General features: G+C 32.1%; 1 protein-coding gene across 5 annotated transcripts in view; it reads left to right on the top strand.

The window, feature by feature from the left end:
• The window catches only part of Phlpp (PH domain leucine-rich repeat protein phosphatase), a 53305-nt gene that overhangs the window by 18710 nt on the left and 9295 nt on the right, over positions 1-25300 (top strand). For 2 of the 5 annotated variants that reach the window (XM_088238184.1, XM_088238183.1), the window contains exon 4: positions 9299-9597. In XM_088238184.1, the coding sequence (XP_088094310.1) occupies positions 9299-9597 (299 nt within the window). Of the gene's footprint in view, positions 1-6869; positions 7119-9298; positions 9598-10375; positions 10599-16085; positions 16357-25300 lie in introns of those variants that run through there. The other 3 variants (XM_088238187.1, XM_088238185.1, XM_088238186.1) reach the window with 3 other exon arrangements.

The following is a 25300-nucleotide window of genomic DNA, read 5'->3' as shown; positions in this document are numbered from 1 at the left end:
AAAAAAAAAGCAACTAAAGTTTTTGTCTACTAACTTTTCCAATTTCCATTCTGCATTAGGAATTTGCCACTAGATGTCGCTAATAAGGTCAGTTATTGTACTTTTAGCTTTAACAAAACGTTCATAGATGTCTCAACTTGTCTCTGCATTAATAAATTGGTTTAAAATGTGGTTTCGTTTCTGATTAATAAATTGTTTTTTCTTTTTTCCCGTTGGCCGAATTATTGATTTAAATACTTCCTAATTAATAATGTTCAGTTTAATGATTAAAAAAAAAAAATCATTATAACAACAATCACGAATTATATAACCTACCTACCTACCTACCTAGTTAAAGAACCGGTTTTGCACAATAGCTCTTTGCTAACACGTGTTAAGTTGTTAGAAAGAGTAAAACGACAATCAAAAGTCGGGTTTTATATTTTACATATTTATAAACAAGTACCTTAAATAATAAGAATAATACGATTTTTAGGCTTGGTAAAATAAAATAAGTAAATTTATCAATACTATCGTAAAATAATCTTTCTTTTTATCACTCGGCATCTCGGCAAATATACAAAATAATAAAATTGACCGATGTATCAAACGAGATAGAGAAAAAAACATAAAATCTAGGCTAGTGAACACTGTGCCTATGCTTAAAAACACTTTGATTCATAATTATCGTTCCGTCTGATAATTTTTGAGAAGCAGAAGAGCCAAAAACCTTTTTGGTGTATGGCAGAATATGAATGTTAGGGGGGAAAGGAATGGGGCGTATTGTGACTAAGTCACAAAAAAGGTTATTGTAGGAAATCCTTTAATAAAACTAAAGTTATAATTTTAATAAGAAAACAAATGGACAAAGTGAATAAATGCAGTTTTACAAAATATGGAAGCTTTCACAACCTGCCCCACCCGTGAAGTTAGTTGTGTCAAGGGTGGGGCAAGTTGTGACGAATAAAATAATTAAGTATTTAAGAAATAAATTAGTCAAAATAAGAAAAAAATATTTAAAATATTCATATTCAAATGTAAAATATGCTTCTCGATCATTAAATATTGTAAATTGAAAACGTGTTCTCTTTGATGAAAACAATTCTAGTTTCTAATTGAAATCATTCTGCACCAGTCAAACAAAAGTCACAAATAAATCTGAAATGTATTCATACACTCCAGAACATAGCTCGTGACACTTCTATGGAATTTTTGCACTTCATCCACCTTTTACCATGAAGATAATTGGAATGTCACTGTCACAACTAACTATTTTCCATTAAAATGGCCATGAAAGTGAATTTGTCTGAAGGAAGTACTTTATTTATTCTAATAATACACACAAATTATATAACGTTTTGGTAATATAAAATATCTCATCTTGGTCTAACAGGACAGGAAAAGACTTAGAAAATTTGCAGGAAAAGATAGTTAAACACCTTTAAACCATACTTTATCGTCAAACTTTTTAAAATCAACCGTACGATTTTGACAGCAACTGGCGGAACGTATTTTACACGAAATGAAGCCATGCGGTTGGCGCTAGGTCAATTAACGCGAATTTTAAATGCGTTGTCACAACACGCCCCACCTTCCCCATACATAGGATGCTGTGATTACTCAAATCAGCCTATTTCTTGTCAGGAGCCTTGTAAATACGTTTATAATCCCTCTTCAAAAAGGTGCTCCATCTCTGTTGAAATTGAACAAACTTTAGAATTTTAAGGAGAGGGTAAAATAGTGCACTTGTTTATTAATCAATTATTTGTAATTAATGCTTATACTTTTAAACATTATTTTATTTTGTTTTTATTAGGAAAACAACAAAAATACGATAAATAAGTATAAAAAATATATCTACATCCAGATAAAGTTTTTCCCAATTATTATAAATATAATTAGCTTTTAGCATTTGGGAGAAATTAATTGGGTAATGAATTATTTTTGTCGTTTAGCAATAAGAATTTTCCCGATGGAATGATATATTTTTCGGGACAGAAAATAGCTTGTACCTATCGATTGCCGGTCCTCCCAACCATCGGTATGAAAAAAAAAAAACGACCCGCTAGTCTATGGCGACGTCGCATCGTTATTCTGTTCTGGAATCCAAAATCCTACTACAAAACTAAACAAAAAGCAAACCAAACTAAACATAGATAAAGCGAGTCAAGATAGAAATTTATACAGTTAATGTCAAATGAATTATTTTTGACATACCACCTTACCGCCTACTCATTTGCATTTAGTGTTCCTCATTGTTGACATATTACATTTTTTTGGGGTACTTTTTTTGATTCGGGATAAAAAATAAGTAACCTATTTTACTTCTCACCTCTTCGCCTATCCCTATTCAAAAATACATGTCAATCGGTCACTACGTTGAGACGTGAAGGAAACACACATAAACGAACAAAACTTTCGCATTTATAATATTAGTACGGATGGATGGGTAGATAGTAGAACCTGTTATTCAATAATAAGAAAATATAAAATACCATTCAAGAGGGAGACGGATTTAAAAAATATAATTGACCAATAATTAAAAATATTTTCCTTTAGATCTTACTGTATGTCGAAAATAAAATATAAAAGTAAGGAATAATTAAAAAAAATATATTTATATATGGCATCCATGAAGTTTCGCATAAATAAATTGTCTATGTTTTTATGAATGTATGTATGTATATGCCCATGGGTGTATGTATGTGTGTGTGTATGTGGGTGTATATATATATGTGTGTGAATATATGTATATGTGTGTATGTATATGTATATACGAATAAGTTTATATTTTATTTGTTGGTGCTCTCTATTATTTTTTTTACTATTTTCATATATTAGAATGTAATTGCCTAGCTTGGAACGGGGTATGTACCTTTGTTAGCTGGGCAAAGTGAACGTTAAATTGTATTTTGATAAAAGGTGTAAATAAATAAATAAATGAAAATATTTAAAAATATTAAAATGTAAAAGTTAGGTTACTCTTGTGTTATAAAACATGGCTTCGCTCTATATAAATCATTTCTACAGTTAAGTAAGTAAAACGGATTGCTCGTTACAATTTCTTATTTTATTATTTGTCTTTAATGGGCCTTACTTATAAACCTGGTATAAAGTTACGCTTAGGCATAGTTGTAGAATGAGTATGGGAATACCATCCTTATTCTATTACTATAATAAGGATGATATTTCCATCCGTATAACTTTATACCAAGTTCACGAGTAAGGCCCAATGTCTTTAAACTATTTTATGGCACGTGACAGCGGTAAAATGATTTAACTAGCAGCGATCTTATGTTGTTCCGATCGGTTGACAACACAAATAGCCTATTCCGTAAATCTAATCTGAAATAATCGATTCAAAGAGTTTTGACATACTTCCATGCCATTATTTCAAATAGCTACAAAATATAAAATGTTACTTATTTATGACTGGTTTTCGTTTCAGTGTTGCAGTACATTATTTCTCTGAATTAAAAAAATCGAGAAAATGTATACTACACTACCATCACGCCATTTCCCCGTAGGGGTAGGCAGAGAGAATGGACCGCCTCACAGGTCTGTCCTGGCATACATTTCTAGCTTCGGTTATGCCTGCTTTTGACATGACCAGACATAAGATTTTGGTTTATCTTATTATGCCACGTCTTCCTTGGTCGTCCTCGTCTCACAGTACCGTTCATTTTTGCCATTTATACTTAATTTACCATTCTTTCGTCATCCATTCGTTCTACATGACCTAACCATCTCAGAGACCCTTTCTTAATCTTATCAATTATGCCCGACCCAGTTTTACACTCGCCGGATTTCATAATTTCATTCGTAACCCTGTCATACATTGATTTCCCACACATTCGTCTAAGACCGCATTCACTCGGCTTTCATCCTTCCTCTGCCAGTTTTATGTTACACTTCCATACATAGATGTTGGGACTAAAACTCCGTTGTCCACTCCCAGTTCAGCTTCGATTGACATATTTTTATTAGCAATTAGTAAATAATCAATTAATCAGTTCTCTGACTTATAATCCCGATTGCAGCGTATCTGGATCATTTATGTTACATAGTCGATAAGTTGATCGGTAACTCGCATCAGAGCCGTGATTACAATCGGAAGTTAATGACATCATACCTTCACCATGACGTCATAGTTGAAGATATATTTTCCCGTATGATTACAAAGATAACTACTAACCCCCTACCTTCAAGTTTTGGGTAGATACATCTATATGTACCAAGAGGACACGTATGCCACGGTACACATATCTACGCACTAAAATAACATACCTTTATTATGACGTTTTGGTTTAAGATGCATTACCGACGTAAAAATATATTCTAAATAATTTGATATATAAAAATCAACCAATCTTTAATGTTTATAAGAATGTTTTTTCTCTAGTTTGTGAACTTAAAATAAAGGCCACAAGTCTGTTTACCGAAGAAAAATATTTTTTCCGTTATTTATTTATTTATTTTTGCACCACAACAGGCCAGGAGGCCGAATTACAGTGGTGAATTACATCACAGAACACCCAGGCGTGAGAAAAATCTAATTTATTTTTTTGTGTTCTCACCGGGAATCAAACCCGGAACCTTCCGTGCGTGAGTCAAGCGTCTTGACCACTACACCACGGAGGCCGCCGATATATCGATTATTGATAAAGTCAGTTGATGATGACCACAATAGAACTTTACAAGTAATATTAACGTGTTAACATTAAGTGTTTCTAGTTAGACTGGATGATCGCGTCACTTGCCAGACAGCAGAGGGACGCTCGAATTTTGCGTGTTTTGCTGGTTCGCGGAATTTGGCGTTGCTATTACGTTATCTTTAGTTACTTTTCCACCGTACCCCAATAGTAGCTCTATCAGAAACTGTGGTCAGATCGACACTTGTCGGTTCTTGATTATTGATTCGTACGATAATAAGACACAGTGGATTGGAATGACTTATTAATAACTAAAAAAAACTTGTTACCGATCGCGCAGAGAATATCAAAACCACATGTACATTCGGGGAGAGTTAAGTTGTTATTGAGCTGGAGAGAAATATATTGTACCCACAGTAGGATATTTACAACATTTTCACTAGGGTGCAATACACAATAAACATAGTGCATGTCGCACAATCACTAAAAATGAAAATGAAATGTGCATCCGAGGTATGTATGTAATCTTTTCTGTATTTATGTATGATTATCTTAATATATTACAACAGAGATGAACAACATTTTAGAGAAGGTTATATAGAAGTCTAGGCATCTACAGGGCTTATGACCTGTCATTGGCTGGTTTAAGGGCCACTTAACACACTGTGTGTTACGCAAATGTTATTGGAATGTTATTCCCCATTCTGCTCATATTTGAACATCTATATTCTTTCAATTCTGTCATCTGTTGATGTTTGTGAAGTTAAAGAGCTGAAACGTATGGTTATCTGTTTTTTTTGTGAACGGTGTTGTGTTTATGAATAAATAAATAACAATATAACTAACCGCTTATCTAACGTGTAAGACATCCAGACTACACCCGTATACTAGTAGACACAACAATGGCGGAGTACTTACTCTGGGTACTATTATGCTCAAGATATGTGAACATATAATATGATGTTAAGAGTTGTCATACGTCACTGTGACATTCACCTTCGTGAGAGTTGATTCAGTTAATAATAACAGTAGTGAAGAAGCCAATCCCTCTCTCGATATAACCTGTAAATCGTGTAAAAAATAACTCTTTAGGTTTTAAGATCCTGCCATAAGGTGTTTTATTTGCAAACGCCTTTTTTTGTGATTTTATACGTAACATATTTTTTTTGTCGTGACACGTGATTCCTCGTTAGACTGGACACATTACTTTTTTATGTCATAACTCAATGCTTGATTAAATAATTTAATGTCGTCCGTTTAATAGCTTAAAACATTGTGTGTTTAAAACTGCTGGCGAAGTCAAAGATAACTTTGGTGAAAGTAAATTGATAATAAGATTAAAAAAATGAAAAGGTGTAAACAGAGTACGATTTAAAAAAAAAAATTGAACAATAAAAGTTTTTGCAATACTCGACATCCAGGCTTGAGAAAAATCACGGCTGATCGTGATCTCACTCGGAAATTAACCCGCAACCCCGTGTGTGAGGCAATTGACTTAGCCATTGCACCACGGGAACTGTCTAGCAATATACAAATATTATAATTAATTTGATGTATTCAACTGTTAAATTTTTAGTTGTGAATTCTTGGCGAACTGATTAGAAAGTTAATGTGATGAAAATTTAAGAAAATATTTTCAAAGTTTCCTGAAGTGTGAAATTGACTGTTACCCAAATCTTATTCAAATTAGATTGAAAATGTGTATTGTCTGTTTTGGTCATTGTATGGTAATTTTACTTTTATCGTCGTAAAGAAAGATGCACCAAAGATATATATTTATTTGATGTAACTGTTAGTAGCGCTGACTTCAGAATTGTAGTATATGTTTAGATGAAAATCGTGCAAATAAAATTATTCATGAAATTTCATGATTATTTCTAACTAAATAAAAGTTTTTTAATACAAAGATAGGTTATCTGCGTACTCGCAACTAGTACCTACCAACGCCATAGTCACAAACAATTTAGGAGAGTTTTAATTTTTGTTTTTTTTTATTAATAAATGCCTACTAAATCAGCTAAAAAATATAGTATGATATTAAAATTATACTATTATGTGAATTAATAATATGTTCATCGTCGTCTTAACCACATCTGTTGAAGCATAGCATAGGACACTATGTGTACGAACAGCAATACCACAAGGCGGAAACATATTTTTATAACACCAGTTTTAAACTTTAAATCTCAACGTTAAGGTTTGTTTGTTTTATTGTTCTAGAAAATTAACGGTTTTTTAAGTGTAAATGCTACAGTTATTGCAATGGGGGAATTAAATGGAGGTACTGAAGAATTTTCACAAAAAAAGTTCGGATAAGCAGAGATATGTGAGTAGTGAGTATGCTATTATCTGTTTGCGCGGTGCATGTCGAGTGAGTAAAGAGTAAATATGAAGTCGCGTGTGACGTTCTTGGAGTGTGATGACCTCAGCATCATCTCGGGGATAGAACAAGATTCCTTGGAACCCATCGAAATCACGAAAAAACAGGTTCGTTATTCGAAATAATATGAATATTACGCGTAGGTCTTACATAGGTACTAGTATTGGCATAAAATATTTTAAAACCCTAGTTAAATATTTATTTCCCTAAAAAAATACAAGCGGATATACCATATTCAAATATGAGGTATCACGACAAAAAGTGACCAGTACTAGCTTTGGTTATCATTTATTTATTGCTTTGAATTATGATTGAAATATTTGTTAGATTTTCTTTTTCTTTTTAATTTCAATTTATTTGTCCGCGTGTACGTACATTATTCTACATGCATGTATGTGGAAAGCATAACGTGTGTATCCGGTATTATTTATTTATTTATTCTTAATAATTACCTCCATAAGAATCATTGACGAATTATCATTCTGTATCAAAGAAAAAACAACGAATTTAAAAACTTCCTAAAAAATTGTTATAAAACGCGACTCGCAAAATTAGGGTTAACATGATAGATAAGTGCAAATTAAGAGTTGGGGGGCTATTTGATCAGGGGTCTATAAGAATGAAATCAATTTTTGCCTAATGTTTACAATTTTAATGTTTCTATTTTATTTATCTAATTATTGAAAGTGCACGTGTTTTTTAAAAAAAAAACTCAATTTCACTAGCACCGTTTAGTATTAGATAAGTATTGTAATCAGATATTAAAAAAAAATATCTCCAAAGACAAGCCATGTACATGGCCTTGGTGAATCTTACGAGTATTTTATGTACTTTTATTGTATTATAATGTTCGGTTCAAATTAATAAATTGTCACTTTTGATTAATGCAAACTTGATGAGTTTTTATTTTATATGTATTTAAATTTTGAAATACGAATAACTGTATGTTTTCCAAACCAAGTAAATAAAACAGATAAAATTGTATTGTAATTAAACACGCTTCTTTGAACTTCGTACGGAAAACATAAGTATGTTCAACGCTAGGTATTTGACAAATTTATTTATTATACGGCACAAGTGCCTTTTACAATATAAAATAAAACAAAATAATAAGTTAGTTAGATTTACAAAAAATAAAAAATAAAAAAACAATATAAAAACATGGGTATAAAAATAAAAATAACAATAAATATATTTATACTTGTATGTATATGTATGTCAGCATACAAAAGATATAACAAATATAAAATGAATAAACACCAGATCATTACCATAAGTATCTATTGCAAATTTTTGCAAAATTCGTTAATCGTTACTACAGAACATCATAAAATATTTGTGAACAGATGATTTGAATTCACAGAGACTCGAGTTAAAAATGTCGATATGAGAGGTACATTCGTTTCCTAGTCTGGTAACGCGGTGAGTGACAAAGATAGTTAGTTTGAGAAGGGTGACAATAATATAGACTATTTTGTCTAGTTCTACGTATTGGTATATTAATATTGATTAAATCCATGAGTTCACAACAATAGACAAATGTTGTATACATACAGAATTAAGTCGATGTACGTATTTAAGGGAAAAAAACATATTTCAATTTACACAGCTAAAAAGCCGAAATTTCTTAGTAAAATTATCATTATCATTTCCTGTATAGGGAACTTCTTGTTGTTGATTTTTTTTTACATAAATGTAAGATGATCTTACGCTTCAGGAGGCAAGACCAGAGACCAACTGTTTTTATACATATTTCATGTCAACCATATCGGGAATGGAACCCGATATCTCTTGCATGGTCTCTTACTACTAAATCAAAAAGCGGAATCAAAATATTAGTCAATTAATAATCATCGGTGATGTTTCTTTAATTTAAAAGATTATTGTTAACATTGTGTAACAAAATGAATGTTACTGTGTTTAAAGTGGCCATTAAAACCAACCAATAACAGGTCATAAGCTCTGTAAATGCCTAGACTTCCATATTACCTTCCCAAAAATGTTTTCCCTCTCTGCTGCAACAAATTTAAGCATTGTAATATGTACCTACTCAATTAGTATTGATGTTTGTACAAGACGGAATTATTTTGTATTATCCACCGAATAAAATATATCTGTGGTATTATTCAATACTTTTATTTTTGGTTCATTAGAATACAAGTTTTGGAATTTATGTCATTGTTAGACTGATTAAATTATCAGAATACCTGTAATTTGATAAAATAGGGAATAATCAGCTTGCATGTTAAATGTTTTGCACGTATTGACCTCTTTTTTATTTTCACAGGCAACTCAAAAACAATTGTGTGCCAACAAACTAGACATCACCAAAGCAGGCTTGGAGGAATTACCTGATGAGTCTTTACTGCACCGAGGACTTGAAGAACTTATAGCTGGACATAACGCATTACGAAGTGATTCCTTGGAATTCCTCAGAAACCTTAGAAACTTAAGACTCGTGGAACTAAACTCGAACAGTTTCAATACATTCCCCGAAGTTTTGCTGACCATGACGTGCATAAAGATATTAAATCTGGCCAACAATCATATAAGAAAAATTCCAGATGGAATCGGACTGCTGAAAAAGTAAGTAGTTACATTTTACCAATTAACTTTAATCATTTTCCCGTGTTTTCCAAAGTGTAGAATGCATTGCATAATTGAATGATTTGAAGCATTTATTAACGATCAGTTTGAATGACAATGAGGAAGTTCAGTGGTTTTTTTTGTTAATCGACTATTAAACTTAGCCAAAATTAAAAAAAAAAATGTTTTTATCGTATTACCAGCGCTACGATTTTTTACTAAATAAATCCGCGTGTGACGTCAGAAGTTCTTTTCCGCTTAGTCCCATTCAGTTCTTCCAATTGGTCCATCCATGGAAAACAAACAGAAAATCTTCCATAGCTCTCATACTCGTATCATAGGTTGATTAATATGAACCAGTGACGTCATTCAAAGTAGTCTGTTTTAGTAAAAATATTTTTTATTATTTTTTCGTACAATTTCAGGAAACTTTGCCGTACAATTTAATGCTCCAATTTTTACCGCGTATAAGAAAACATTTATTGTATTCAATATCCCATAGGACTGAAGTTCCTCATTAGATTAGCTTTACCACAATTATTTCTTCTATATTAATATTATATTTATAATTGGTGGGGAATAAATAATATCCCGGATGCGGGGCGCAAAATAGTGAGGGTTATTATTAAATGGAGTGAACGGTGATTAAATTTAATGAAAATAAGTGAGTTTACTCGTAGCGATGCGGTATGCGGTGTCAATAGTCAATCCAACCTCTAACGAATATGGACTAGGAAGGGAAACAACTAACCTCATCCAGTCTTTCTCGTTCTTGCAGCACTCGGCTGGATCCAGACATTTGACACTAAAAATGCGGCACCAAATATGCGTAACGGGAAGGCCTTCCGCAGCGAGCTACTGGCACCACACTGCACCACACTGCACTGGCGCGATTGGATAAGGAATAAATACGAGTATATAAAAGCGGCGCGGCGATTAGCAATACAATCACGCGGATGGACACTAGGTCTAATTGTAGCGGGTTATGAAGGAATACTGAGGTAGGGTTAACAAGGTTGAAGGCAGATTGAAACTGAAATTGTGTCAATAATCGACACTGGATACCTACGTCATATATGCGCAACCAAGTATAAAGTAATCTACAGAGATTTATGATAGGGAATATGGAATTCTAGTCATTTACAGGGCTTATGAATAATCATTGGCTGGTTTAAGTGGCCTTTACACATAGTATCATTCACCATTCTGCCCATGTAAGCACACATTTATCCCTTCAATTCTTCCAATGTTAAATGTCTTCCAAAATGTTCTACGTCTCTGTTGTAATATTTTAATAACTCCCAAGGGGGTTTTGTCCAGTTTTTGTTTACAAAAATAATTATACAACCATCATGCGGGTACATTGGAAAGCTATAATTATGGCCAGAAAAATCTAAGTTTTTCTAGTAATCCCTCTATTTTATTGGATGTGCAACATGATGACAGTACTAACCAGACAAGACACAACATGACATGACTTTGTAGTATATTTATATAACTCTTTCGGGTTTTGAACATTATAAATAAATACATTTTTTTAATAGAGAAGAGGAGTGTGAAAAAACGCGAAGAAAAGGGTTGTAGATAAATCGATTTATATATGAGAGGGTTTAATTATGTGTTTAAATAAAAATGCTGAAATACATTTAAATCAATTTAACAATAAAAAAATTCAGCTCGTATTTTCTAATTCTATTATCTATTATTGACTTTAACTATGGTATTTTTCTTCTCTTATTTAGCAGTAATAGGTTAAGGTTTTTTCAAGTATGAACTTTAAAAAAAAAACAACTGTTTTTACATATATTGTATACAGAAAATAAGAATATATATATATCAATGAAAATTGTGAAAACAGTCAATATAAATTTTCCATAGTGGTGTAAGGTATTGATTAAGTACATTATCGGTATCAAAATAAAAGCATTTAACAATTAAGAAATGTTAATCACTAAATAATTGCAAATAAAATAAAAACAAATATATTTATATACAGTAATAAAAATAAAGTAAATATAAATTGGATAAATTTAAATATAAAGAATAAGAAAAGAAAAAGTTATATAAAAGTTATATAAAAAAATGTAAAAGGTACAAAATATAATAAAAAACAAAATATTTGTTTAAAATAGTTTTCTGACAGATTTACTACTCATCACAAAAAAAAACATTTTCAAGAGCTCGTGCCTCCTATTTCCTCGGAATTATTGGTCTACTGCCCTTGCGAGACGGTGGCGGTGTGAGTTGATGAGACGACGTATGAATGGAAAACATCATTAAGTTTTACTAATAAATTCCGATAATCAGCCATCTTGCGAGAACCGGTGCAAAAAAGGTGTTTCGTCTAATCTATCTGATTCATATTGTCCACTTTAGTGAGAGACTTTGCACTCGGGTTCTTCTAAAATTGCCCACTCCCGGCAACGTATCGTCAGACATTAGTATCCAATCCACACGAACGTATGACGAGGAAAGACATAACACATAATATTTACTTAAAAACAATTCAATCTAAACGCGTACTGAATATCCGCAATTTGTAATTACAGACACTTAAAGGAAAATTATTATGGTTTTCCGATTAATGCACGTATGCTTGTTTTCAGCATGAACAAGTTGCAGCTTATTGGCAGATATCATGACACGCCTGTATTATATACATATAAATACGTTTGTTACACCTAAGTAAACGATAATTTATAAATCAACTCGGTTTTTGACCGTAATAATGACATTATCATCAGCCCTTTCTCGCCCAATGGTGAACCTCTATAAATTTCCACACCTCCCTATCCTGAGCCAACCGCATCCAACGATTATCCGCAACCCGTTTTACGTCATCAGACCACCTTGTCTGAAGCCTGCCGATACTTCTTCTGCCTGTTCTGGGTCGCCATTCCAGGACTTTTTGAGTTTATGTAGAGTTTGTGGTTCTGGCTATATGACCACCTCAGCTCAGTTTCTGTTTAGCAACCCCGTGGACCACACCTTTGATCTCGCTTTGATCTTATCCACGGGTTGGTTCTTGTTTCTCTTAATGATATACCCAGCATTCTTCTTTCTATAGAACTTTGTATCACTGATAATTTGCGCATTTTTTTTGTGAAAAAGAAAAGTTTTGAAGTGAGTACTTCTGAGACTTTAGGAATTATGAGAACTATGAGAGGAATTATGAGAACTTAACAAAAGCAGCCCAGGATAGATCTCGCATTATTTCTATTTTCACCTCTTGATTATCTATCTCGGATTTTTTTTCATGTCCTAGATAACTATTAACTATTTTTATGGTTCGTCCATTCCATAATGACATAGTCCAAGTCAATTTGTGTATTTTTTAAAACTGACCAAGGTTTTTTCAATAGCTAATAAGAGGCACAATTGCCATTATGACCTTCTACCAGTGCGCCTTCTACAGTGGTGATTTTATTTACGGGTAAGCTATAAAAAAACATCTTTTATTTGTGCCTACATAGAAGGTACATAATATAATGTAAGTAATAAATACTATAAATTGATATTTTTCTGTGGTTCTGTGTGATACAACAACTCTTATCTGTGAAATCAACTCAAACGACGTAACTTCGTGATATATTATATTATGATATATTATCCATTACTTTAATTCATAACTCATTATTAAATAAATAAAAAATATCACTATGCATTCAGTTTATATTAGGTATTCAATTGAAAAGTCATCTGGCCGAATTGTTCTATAAATTAACAGTGCTAAAAACGGCCGCGTCGAGCGCCATATGTCTTGCAATATGACGCACGAAAGAAATTATGGTCTTAGGTCAAAAGTACCATCTCAAAGAAAAATAGCCCTTAAGAAAAAACGTTGGAAATACTGTTTTCCAAATCAAGAATCTTTAAATAATTTGTGTAATCTGCAAGTTTAATCTAAGAGTAAAAACCCGCACTGGGGTTAAGACATTCAAAGTGTAATATACTTATTCGTATGAAAAAATAAGCTGCAATAATCGGCTAGTTTCTTGGCTCACCGCAGACGCTGGGCGCGCTTTATTTGTATTAGGATAAAAATACAAACGGTGGAAATGATTTAAAATAAATATTAATTATTTTATTTGTTTATCTGTAAATAAAGTTACAGTAAAACGTTATTATAGTTAGTCAAATATTATGGTAAGCTGCCCATAATCGCTTTTATACACGGCTCGCCCCTGCCTTCTACTTCAAAATAGTTTTTTTCTATATTTAGGATTGTTTAAATAATATTAAGCCTGCCCTTGTTTTCTCTGTCTCCAGCCAGTGGTGAATAGATCACTGCATTTGTGCTTGAATTGCAGCGGAATCGTTTTAGTAACATGAAAAGAGAGGTGATGTATCATACGCTTCAGATTTTAGTTCTCGTTTCAGGCCTGATTACATTAGTGAATTACAATATAGAACAACTAGGCTTAAAATATTTCAACTACTGTGATCTTACCGATTCCCGGTGCCCGGAGCTCCCGTGCACGATGCGAGCGCATTAGCCGTAACACTACGGGTTTCCATTTGATAAAAAATATTTAATTCTACAACCATATTCCCCACACGCTATTTTTTTCATGTTCATGTATCGGAAAAGATACCATCGTAGTGATGTCAAGAATTGAAGTGTTTTTCGTAAGAACAAATAATTATATAGCCTTTTTACAACCGGAAACTGTGAGCAACGAAAAATGAAATCATTCAGTAACTTGCCAAATATCCTGCATACTCGTAAGTAAATGTTTTCAAAAGACTTTAACGATCTTAAAATTCTGGCAAATTATTTCCACTGTGCTGATTACGATCTATTTACTTATATGAACTAAGGCCAAAGACGTTCATATTAATTAATATTTGTTTCAATGGAAAAACTCAAGTAAAATATCATAATGAAAATTAATTAGTATTTTCGTTTTTAAAAACTAAGCCCACTTTTGTGTTTTCAGAATCGAAAAAAGTTTTTTACAAAATAAATCCTGAATTCTGGCATGATGTTGCGGATTTCTAAATTAGTAATCTAAAATATTTTTAAAAAAGGTGAATAATAATTATTTAAATGGTAAATAAATTATTGTGTTTAATATAATAATTTATATGTCCTACTTTAGATGCGTTTTTTACATTATATTTTTTTGGATATATATATCGTCATAAATATTAAAGTAGTAAATATTTCGATGTGGTTTTCCATTACCCGTTAATTAAAGTCAATCGTTTTTATTACATCAATTTTGCTTGATTAATTTTAGTCTTTGTATTTTAGCATAATTTCAATAAGTTTAAGACTGTATTTTACTATAACCAGAGAAAAACAAACGAACACGAATCAAAACTTTTTAATGCGTCAATATTAGCAAATGAAATAAATATAAAACCAAGTTATGTGAAATATAATCATTTAACAATATTTTATAGTATTAGATTAAGATATACACATTTTTATTAAAAAGTTTTTTAATCGATTCTGAAATAGCTATCAATCAATATTTTTTTTTCAGATATATTTATACAAATATAAATAAATGGATTTTTTAATGAATCTTAAAATTATTATAGTCACAAAAAAACTATGTTTTCGATTCCATTATTTTTTACTAAATAAATTAAAATTTGGCCAGTATTATAATACTTAATACTTATTTTTTAAATATATTTAGTGGTTCTTATTCTACTGACAAAGCAATATCTTAAAAATTATTTGATCTATAAAATCATAAGGTAATTTATAAATGTACAAAGAGATATTACATACCAGCAAAAAATCTTAAATACTGCAAAACAAAAACAAAATAAAAAAAAATATTGTTCTCTTAATAACGTGACTCAAATGTAATTTAACAGCAAAATTAAGAAGAAACAGATGTAATTTTCTTAACAAAAAAATGAAGCTTTTGTGTTATTTTAATAACAAAACTATGAAGCTTAGATGTAATATTCCTGACAGAACTGTGAAGCTTAGATGTAATTTTCATAACAAAATTATAAAGCTTATATGTATGTAACATTCTTTACAAAACTGTGAAGCTTAGATAAAATATTCTTAGCAATAATAAGAAGCTTAGTTGTAATTTTCATAACAAAATGTCTGATGCTTAGATGCAACATTAAATATAAAACTATGGAGATTACACTTGATTTTCATATTTGTATATGAAAATGCTTAGATGTACTCTTCGTTATACATATATAACATAAGCATCTGGTCTTTGAAATTATCCTATAGCAAACGGATAACGGCTGCGTCCGGTGGAAAATCAGAAAGCATAAGGTGGAACGGTCATCATCAATCAAAACACGGTCACCTCATTACTAGATACGTACTATCTTTTCCAGCTAGTATTTTCTTACAGCCGCCTGTAAGATCTTTTTACGTCGGGCTCCGGTAATTTGCAAATAACTTTTGTCAGATACTGAAATAAAATGGTAGGGCGGAGAATGGCTAGCTGGAGACGCCGTGGCTATTGCCATAGCAGTTCCGCCATTACTTCCAAACTGGACACCATGATTTGGGTATATTGCATACAATACTCCCTAAACTTTCCTGCATTTTCCGAGAGTTGAAACTTTACAAGAACTTGAACGGGTTGATTCCTAATTTTTAAATAACAACTATCGTGAATCGTGAACATTAATTAATATTATAAATAATAACTACATATGTATGTGTGACGTATGTTCTTAGTACAATGCTCTATGTGTGACGCTTTGTGAAATTATAACAGTTAATTACTACACAGTTACCTCGCTTTGGATATTTTTTATTAGGTAATTATACAAATCATTTTTATTTCAATTTATAATTCACAACAATGGAGCTGTACTGCATGAAATTAAGAACTTTTTTGTTTTTCTGTTTTATTTCTTAATTAGTATTTTATTTAAACCAAATTATTTCAACAAAATGTTGAGTTTGTCCAAATGTTGGTAGTCGAATTTCACCCCTAAGAGAATTATTAAGATTAACATATTACAACTCATACATTAGAAACTTCACTGATCTGACATTCAACCTTATCTTTATTATGTTTTTTTTTATTGTTGGCTGTATTTATGTTTCTATAAATAAACAACAGAGAGAAGGGAATATGAAAATCTAGGCATTTACACAGGTTAAAAGCCTTTTAAATCCCTTGACTTCCATATAACCTCACTAAAATGTTCTCCATCTCTGTTGTAATGTGATAGTCAAATCATTTGAGTTTAATTATACAAACATAGTACAAATATTAATGTTATCTAAAAATAGAAAATTCTCATGAAATGAAAATAATGTACACGTTATAGAGTACTGAAATATTATTTCAACCGAGATTGAGGACGTTTTTTGGGTATATTTATCGAAATATGACACGTGAAGTAAAATTACTCAAACCCGCAAACATTTGGTTAAATGACCGGTGAATGCTTAGACTTGCGAATTCCTTTTTTAAATATCCTCCATCTCGGTTAGGTTAAGTTAGCTTATGATGTTGACATATATAGAATGTTTGGACGAAGATACGGCTTTGTCTCAAAACTGGTAAACAATAAAAAGGATTTGAACACACTTCAAATACTCAATATAATTATTGGGTCACATTTGATATGCTTTATTACAATTTTCTGTGTTTTTACCTTTGATTTGCCTAAACATGCTCATGAATTATCGCATGTTAGTCTATTGTTTTTCTCATAAATGTATAAAGGATAAAATACATAATATGGCAAATGCTCAGACTTTAGAATTCGACTCACTGGATCTTCTTTTTACACAGATTCGAAATTACACAGTGCAAAAATGAAAAAAAAAATCATTTAACATTAATAATTTATTTGACAATGCGTTGTATAGTTACATAATATTTATATCGCCGCCAAACAGTTAAATCAGCCACTCAATTGTGTAGTAAGGCTGTTCATTATTTAATACATTTAAGGATTTTTCCGGTTTCCAATGAGGAACTTCATCCCTACGGGAAATCGGATAGTATAAATGTTTTCTTGCGCGCGGTAAAAATTGGAGCATTAAATTGTACGGCAAATTTTCCTGAAAACGTACGAAAATAATATAATAAAAACGAACTACTTTTAACGACGTAACTGGTTTATATAAATCAACCAATGATAAGAGAGTTATGGAAAATTTCCGGTTTGCTTGCCGTGAAATGGACCAATGGGCAGAACTGATCGAGAATAAGCGGATGAGAATCTCTGACGTCACACGCGGAGTTATTTCAGAATTACAAAACTTTAAAAAATCATAACGCTGATAATACGATACATAAAAAATGAAAAAAATAAATTTGGCTTAGTTTAATAGTCTATTTACAAATAAAAAAATAAATAAAAACCACTGAACTTCCTCATTGAAACGCTTAGCCAAAATATTGAGAGCAACGTTTAACTTAAAGAATTTTAATAAAACAATAATAATTGTTTTATTTTTTAATTTATTTAGTTTCGTTAACTTACGTGAGGTTAGGATAGGTTGGGTTTAGTTTAATAATAATGAAAAACTTTATTTATTACGTACATTATCTTAACGTAACCCTGCGGCTTTTGGTTCAGCCGTTTCCATTAGCTTTCAACCAGCCAAAACGTAGGTTTTTAATACATTCAACGAATGGCCTATCCATTCAATTGAATGCCGGCATTTATTAAAAAGCCTAGCCGCTCAATGCGTGGCTGATTTAGCTATTTGGTGGCGATATGTACTCGTATATATCGCTATTTTACTTACTAGACCAAATAATATAATATTATAGTGATAGTGAACAATATTTGTTACGATTTTTATTTTATGTATTTTGCTGTCGTGTTATATTTTTTTATGAAATTAAGGTACAAGAAATAGTAAACAATTATTTTTTTAAGATCCTGAAATGTTTTTCAAAAAGGAAACCTAATCACCATTGTTATTTTTTTACTTTAATTTTTTTAGACTACTGTGTGGAACGTATTCTCCGTGAAAAAAGTGGTTCCGGCGTACATTTATATTTTATTTGGTATTCTATTTGGTATGCTAGTGTAGTGGTCGGCAAACCACAGCTCGTCCGGCTTACTCAGAGCAAGTTTCGCTTTTGGTTTTATTAATTTTGTCTACGGGTCCTAAAGAAGAACTTCTAGGACTATCGCCTATTGGGTATTGCAAATGCTTTCATTAAATGCATGAAGAAACACAATATGAAACTCGATAAAATTGTTTCAATTTCAACATATGGGGCTAAAAGTATAACTGAAGTGAGAAGGTTTTGTTTCTATTTTCAAGGCAAAAATAAATCTACAGATACTTATTTAACATTGTATTATTCATCAGAAAGCGCTTTGAGCGAATAAATTTTCAATGTTATGGATTTAGGGATTAAGATTGTCAACGCAATTGTCGTTAAAACTCTTTTTCATTGCCAATTCAAAGACTTTTTACTTGAAAATAGTAAATACGGAGACCTTCGCTCGATAATAAGGTTCGTTGGCTTTCAAGAGAAAATAACTTAAAATGAAATAAATTTCTTTCTTCTTCTTCTTCTTCAGCCTTATTCTCCGCACTGCTGGATAAAGGCGTCTTCCAAACGTCTCCATTCCTTTATATCACCCGCTTTTATCATTCACGTTTTACCGGTAATAGAGCCAATGTCGTCGACCCATCTTTTCTGTAGCCTTCTTATGTTTGTTTGCCCATGGTCTCCACTTTATTATTCTGGGTGTTTTGCCTGCCATCATTTTGTCTCACCAAGTGTCCTGCCCACTGCCATTTCAATTTCGCTGCACGATCCATGATATCTACGATTCCGGTTTGGCGCCTTGTTTCTTCATTTCTTAATCTGTCTCTTAAACATACACCGAGCATCTGTCTTTCCATGGATCGTTGCGTGTTTTTTAATTTCTCGCTACTTTTTTGTGTTATAGACATGGTTTCTAGTCCATATGTTGTCACTGGCAATATGCACGATTCATATACTTGTCTTTTCAAGCATATAGGGACTTTTTTATTTTCAAAAACATATTTAAAATTGCCGAAAGTAACTGCCCAACTTAGCCTTTTTCTTCTTGGTAACTCCGCTATCTAGTTACCTTTACCAAATTTGACTTTGTGTCCTAGATATATGTATTCATCAACCACTTCGATTTTATTGTCGTTAATGAAAATGTCTCGTCCTGTTGTTCAGATAATCTTTGTTTTATGAATATTCATTTCCAATTTACTAAATGTTTACAACATTTACTAAATGTTATTTAATATTTGTTCGTTATGAAGGAGAAGATTGAGGGACGTAGAGAGGTCGGAAGAAAACAGCTTTCCTGGCTTCGAAACATCCGAGCATGGACCAGGATAAGAACTGTGGAGGAGCTGTTTCGTACTGCTCAGGATAGGGAAGCCTTTTCCCAAGTGATCGTCAACGTCGGGGGGACCCGACATGACACGTGTAGAAGAATATAACCACTTACCGACTTTTCTATGTCTACCGGTTTCGACGCGTACCCGTCTCTTTATCAGGACTGAAGGTGTATAGTGGGTTTTGCATGTTAGTTTAATTGGTGTCATGACAAAGAGATGGGTACGTCTCGAAACCGGTAGACATAGAAAACTTGGTAAGTGGTTATTTACAAATATTTAATAACATTTAGTAAAATGTTTGACTACAAAGTTAATGCTTTAAATATGAAGAAAATAAATTTGGCTCTTAAAATAAATTTTAATTGTTGTACTGCTAATCTTTGGTTCTTTTGACAAATAAATTTTCCGACCACTGCAACTAGTGCATGAACCGTAACATTGATCAACTTGCCTTCAAGATTTCACTCAAGTTACGGAGAAATCAACAAATACAACTAGTACCTAGTGGCATTAATTGTAAAAGTTTTTCGTCAAATTGCGATTTAATCGTTATCATAGTCGAAAATGTGTGTTCTGGTATGGTAAATTCATACATTCGCGATTCTTAATTATTCTATGACATATAAGTATGCTTATGATTATATGCAACATCAAAATTTATTTAAAGCAGAATGAATCGGTAAAAAAAACATGTTGTCAGAATAGTTTTTTAAAGTTTTTTGGTACAATGTTTGACTTTTGGTAAAACTGTTAATTTCTAAAATGTTGTCGGGTATCTCTTAGATTTAATTATTGAGGCATTGTGTTTATCAAACACCGGAGATCTTCGAATTTAATAACCCTGAACCACGAGTGAATAATAGCTTTGATCAACTCTCTTTTATTGCTTGGATTCCTACGAGACATCAAGGCTGATATTATTAACGTATTTATAGCGCGGTTGAGCTTTATCTTGCTGAAAGATGCACTGCTCAGAATCCCCTCCGAACAAATCAACGATAGTTAGCAGCAGTTTTGGCTTCAAGACCACATTTTAATATTTTTGGCGTTGATATTACACCTCAATGAGTGTCAGGCATTCAACTCTATGCCTTGTCATACTGGACCCAGAATATGACTCTCACGGGGTGTTTTATGGCTGCCATAGTGAACTCAGGCAACAACACTTCCCCCGGTCGATGACGAACAATACAGATGCTATTACTTCTAAAGATGCAGATTCTAAAAGCCCCGTCCACATGATTTTGATTCAAATATGGCTTATTTCAGGGAATTCTCGCAAGCAAACCATATTCACAATATTTCATCATCATTTTCAAGATAGCGTTAATGTCTTTAATAATATTTTTTTGCTAAATATCGAGTAGAAAAAATAATATATTTAAAGTATAACATTAAACTATTGACCAAGCATAAGAGAACAGCAATTTTTTACTAAGATGCCCGATGAATTCCAATTCTACTGAAAGTTTCCACAATTAATGCCACTAGTGTATACCAACCCCTTATCATGTTACTACTTTGTTTCGTAGGTTCGTTCGTATTTCGTAATATCCATTTCACTCTAACGCAATCAAAATCGTATTTCGCTCTTGTTCTCGCTACAGGCTATTTCCATGAAAGTGGAACATGAATTAGAAAAAAAAACTTTTTTCATTAAAACATCGCCAAACATTACATTTCTGCCAGCACGTCAACTGCCTTTGTGGTTTGTGGTTAAGACGCTTGAATCACGCACGAAAGTTTCCGGGTTCGATTGCCGGTGAGAATACAAAACTTACAATGTGATTTTTCTCAAGCCTGGGTGTTCTGTGCTATGATTCCCTACTGTAATTGGGCCTCCTGGCCTGTTGTGGTGCAAAATAATAATCAGGAACAGAAAAAATAATTATACTATTTTATTAATAGTTTCTCATCTGAAGATTCCTAAGATGATATTCCATTATTGAGTTAACGTTCAGATGAGTGAATCTTTGCCGTAAATATTAGTGCAAAATGGCTATAAAGTTAGTTATGCTACTATTCCGTAGCATCCTTATGCATTTTGTTGAAAAATATGACTTGTTTGTAATGTTAAACAATGTTACTTGAGTTACCACAACTATGTAAAGTGAGTTTTTTTTTTCATTAATTTTCTGTATCGATTGCAAAATTTGTTGACAGTTATTGAAAAAAACAAAAATCCCTTGAAGATTCAGCAATTTTTTTTTTTCACATGTTTAATTAGAAGAGAATTTTAGTATTATGTAACGTGCATTACCAAGGCAAAATAAATATTTTTCACCTTAATTAAGTTGTTGTTTTGCTGAAAACATTTCCTTAATTGTTGTTTAATGTACAGTGATATATATAATAAATACGTTTTACATTAAATAGATAAAACACATTGAAAATGACTCAGTTTTGGAGTAAAATGTAACGTGAATTATAAAAAAGTATACCATGTAATTACCCTTCATACAGTGAGTCTTGAACTAACTTGAGTCTAACTACACTGAATAGAACCTTTCTGTAATAGATGCTTAACAGTGCGGTGCCCTAGGTACCATCAAGTGCGAATAAGGATTTGTTGATGATGGTATTCATTATTTTTAGCGACTGCAGACAAAGTAAGAATCGAGATTTTAGCCCACCTTCTAGAAAGTGGCACCATAATAAGAAAAAATAACTAACGTCATCAAAATAGATTTTTATAATCATGTACATTTTTATTCTTGTTTATGTGGAATTCTATCTACTTGTGTTTTAAAATAAAATAATAATACCTGCGCTTGCCTATTTTTTATAATACAAGGCGTCAGAGTGGTTAGCATAGAGAGCTGCGTAGGATTCGTTTGTATGTAGCCTTAACAAGAGCGAAATACAATTTTCATAGCATTAGTGTGAGATATCTAGTTGTATTAGATACGAACGAATTAACGAAATGAAAGTACGACATGCTTAAGGGTTTGACCTTTGATAATGTAACACATCATCATAATCATCATTCCCTTTCCGCAGCTAATAGTGCATAGGGCACTAGATTGGTACACCGATCGCAACTTATATCTATCAATATTATGCTAATAAAATTTGTATAAAACCACTCACCGACTTATCTGTCTACCGGTTTCGAGACGTAACCCGTCTCTTCGTCAGGACAACAACACTACACCAACATGCAAATATCACTACACACCTTCACCATAGTAGATTTGCAAAAATATAAAATCGACATGCAGGTTAGACACATGCTTCACCACCGAGGGTTAATGACTTATGAAGCTAATATTTCAAAAGGATTAACAATCGGAAAAGGAGGGAAAAGGGAGAGGGAGGGACTTTGAAAAATAATGTCCCATTAATTAATAATCAAGTAACTTTCCAATATAGTCCATTATTCGATATTTCATCGTAATGGTCACCCTACCCTCCTTCAAATGTAAAGATGGAGAGCCTGCTTTTATTTCCAATATCTTTGAAAAGGGAAAACATAAAGGTTTAGTCACAGAGCAGTACGGTTCACGTTGTATGGTCGATGCTCGATGTTTATCAGTAGTAGGATTGGCCAAGTACGGCCCGCATGCGCACTGACCGTTGCAGCCACTCTTACAACACCAGTTCCATCTCTCAACAAACTTACTTATTAACTTCCATTGTTTTCTGCTCGTATCATTCCTCATTTGCTCATTCTTGCACTTCTTCCACTTACTTCCACTTTCATTTACAAGGTAGATTCCGTCACATTACGTAAAAGGCAATTTCATTGTGGCATTCGTGTAAATTACAGCCTACTAATTAACGGCTATTTATTGTTCATTATACTCCCTCACTACCTACAACACTGGCATCAACCAATTTGAGTTATTACACAGTGTTTTGTTTCTGTAAATGATAATTTTGATGCTATTGTATATTAGCATTTTTACAAATTAATGCTCTATCACAACACGATTTATATATTCTAGAAATTTAATAGTAAAAATCATTCAATAAACGCTAATATTAACTTTTTGTTTATCAACATTATGTACAGTGCGTTCGAATGTTTAATAAACATTTGTTAAAATCAACAAATTACAACAGGGATGGAGAATACCTTAAAGAAGGGAATATGGAAGTCTAGGCTGGTTTAAGTGGCCACTTAACACACTGTGTAACATTCACCATTTTGCCCATGTTTGAACATCCATTTTTCTTAAACTCTTCCATTTGTTGATTTTAGCGAAGTTAAAGAGCTGAAACCTTTATTGTTGCGAAGAGATTCATCTGACTGAATTATTTCCCATACAAGGCATCGCCTGAAAACAATTTTCCAATTTTTAAACTTCTTCTTGAAACAGTTGGTTTTATTACAATATTTGAGTTTGTCCAAATGCTTTTAGACAAAAGACTGGATTTCACCCCCCTTTGTTAATATATTAGTGCCTGTCGGTGAACTAAGTAAACATACACATTTTATTTGAGTTAGTAGGCACACTATAATATTTTATTTTAGAAGGTTCTGCCACGCACATATAAGCAAAGTTTATATTCGAATACACCGTAATTGCTTTAATATATTTTTATATTAAAATATTTTTCAAAGTCGTGAGTATTTTTTATTTTATTGTAACTGTTTCCACTTGCGAAGTAAGAGGTTTTGAAATCACTAACGAATTGATATTAAAGATAATGTTAAAAATTCTATTACTGAATTCGGCGTGCAGTAAAAAAATTCAATCTCGACAGTTAACTAAATAGTAGTAGTACTGTACGAGTTTATGGTAGTAATAAACTTGATATGCAGTAACATAAAAAAATACGCAACATTCTCCTCAAAACTGATAAAATTGACTTCGGCGTTTTTTTTAATTAGGCATCTGAATGTTAAACTTAATCTCACCTAAAAACTAAACATAAAAAACAATTCCAATACGACATGGAATTGATAGTAATTATCATTGTGCAAATTATGAAAGAATGGTTCCTTATGTACATACTAGTCATTCGTGTAAAAACGAGTAGAATTATAGGTAAAAGATAGCGTTTAAAACGAATTAATACTAAACAGTTATTTACAAATTAGGAAGTCTGAAAAGATAAACATTGTAAAAATTGTGTAAACCGTTATAAAAATATTGATAAAAGAAAAATTTGGTAATAGAAATATTTTGAACCTGTAAAAAAAACTAAGAAACAAATACAAATTCACAAATAAATTAAAACAATTTTAAATAACACTAAACGATAAAAAACAATTATAAGTATTATTATTTGAAAATACTACTTAGGTAATTATATATCTTCTTCTTGCGGTGCCTCGTCAGGTCTCCCCGACGTTGGCGATCACTACAGCGAAAGCATTTTGGTCCTGCGCTACTCTTATATTCCGCAGCCAGGACAACTGTTTATTGGATGTACTCGCCATAGTGA

The sequence above is a fragment of the Micrasema longulum genome, unplaced genomic scaffold (genome assembly GCF_059751315.1).
Source record: "Micrasema longulum isolate JH-2025_06_02 unplaced genomic scaffold, ASM5975131v1 h1tg001834l, whole genome shotgun sequence".
NCBI lineage: Eukaryota > Metazoa > Arthropoda > Insecta > Trichoptera > Brachycentridae > Micrasema > Micrasema longulum.
The sequence above is the reverse complement of the archived record's forward strand: the minus strand, read 5'-3'. Positions and strand labels throughout refer to the sequence as shown.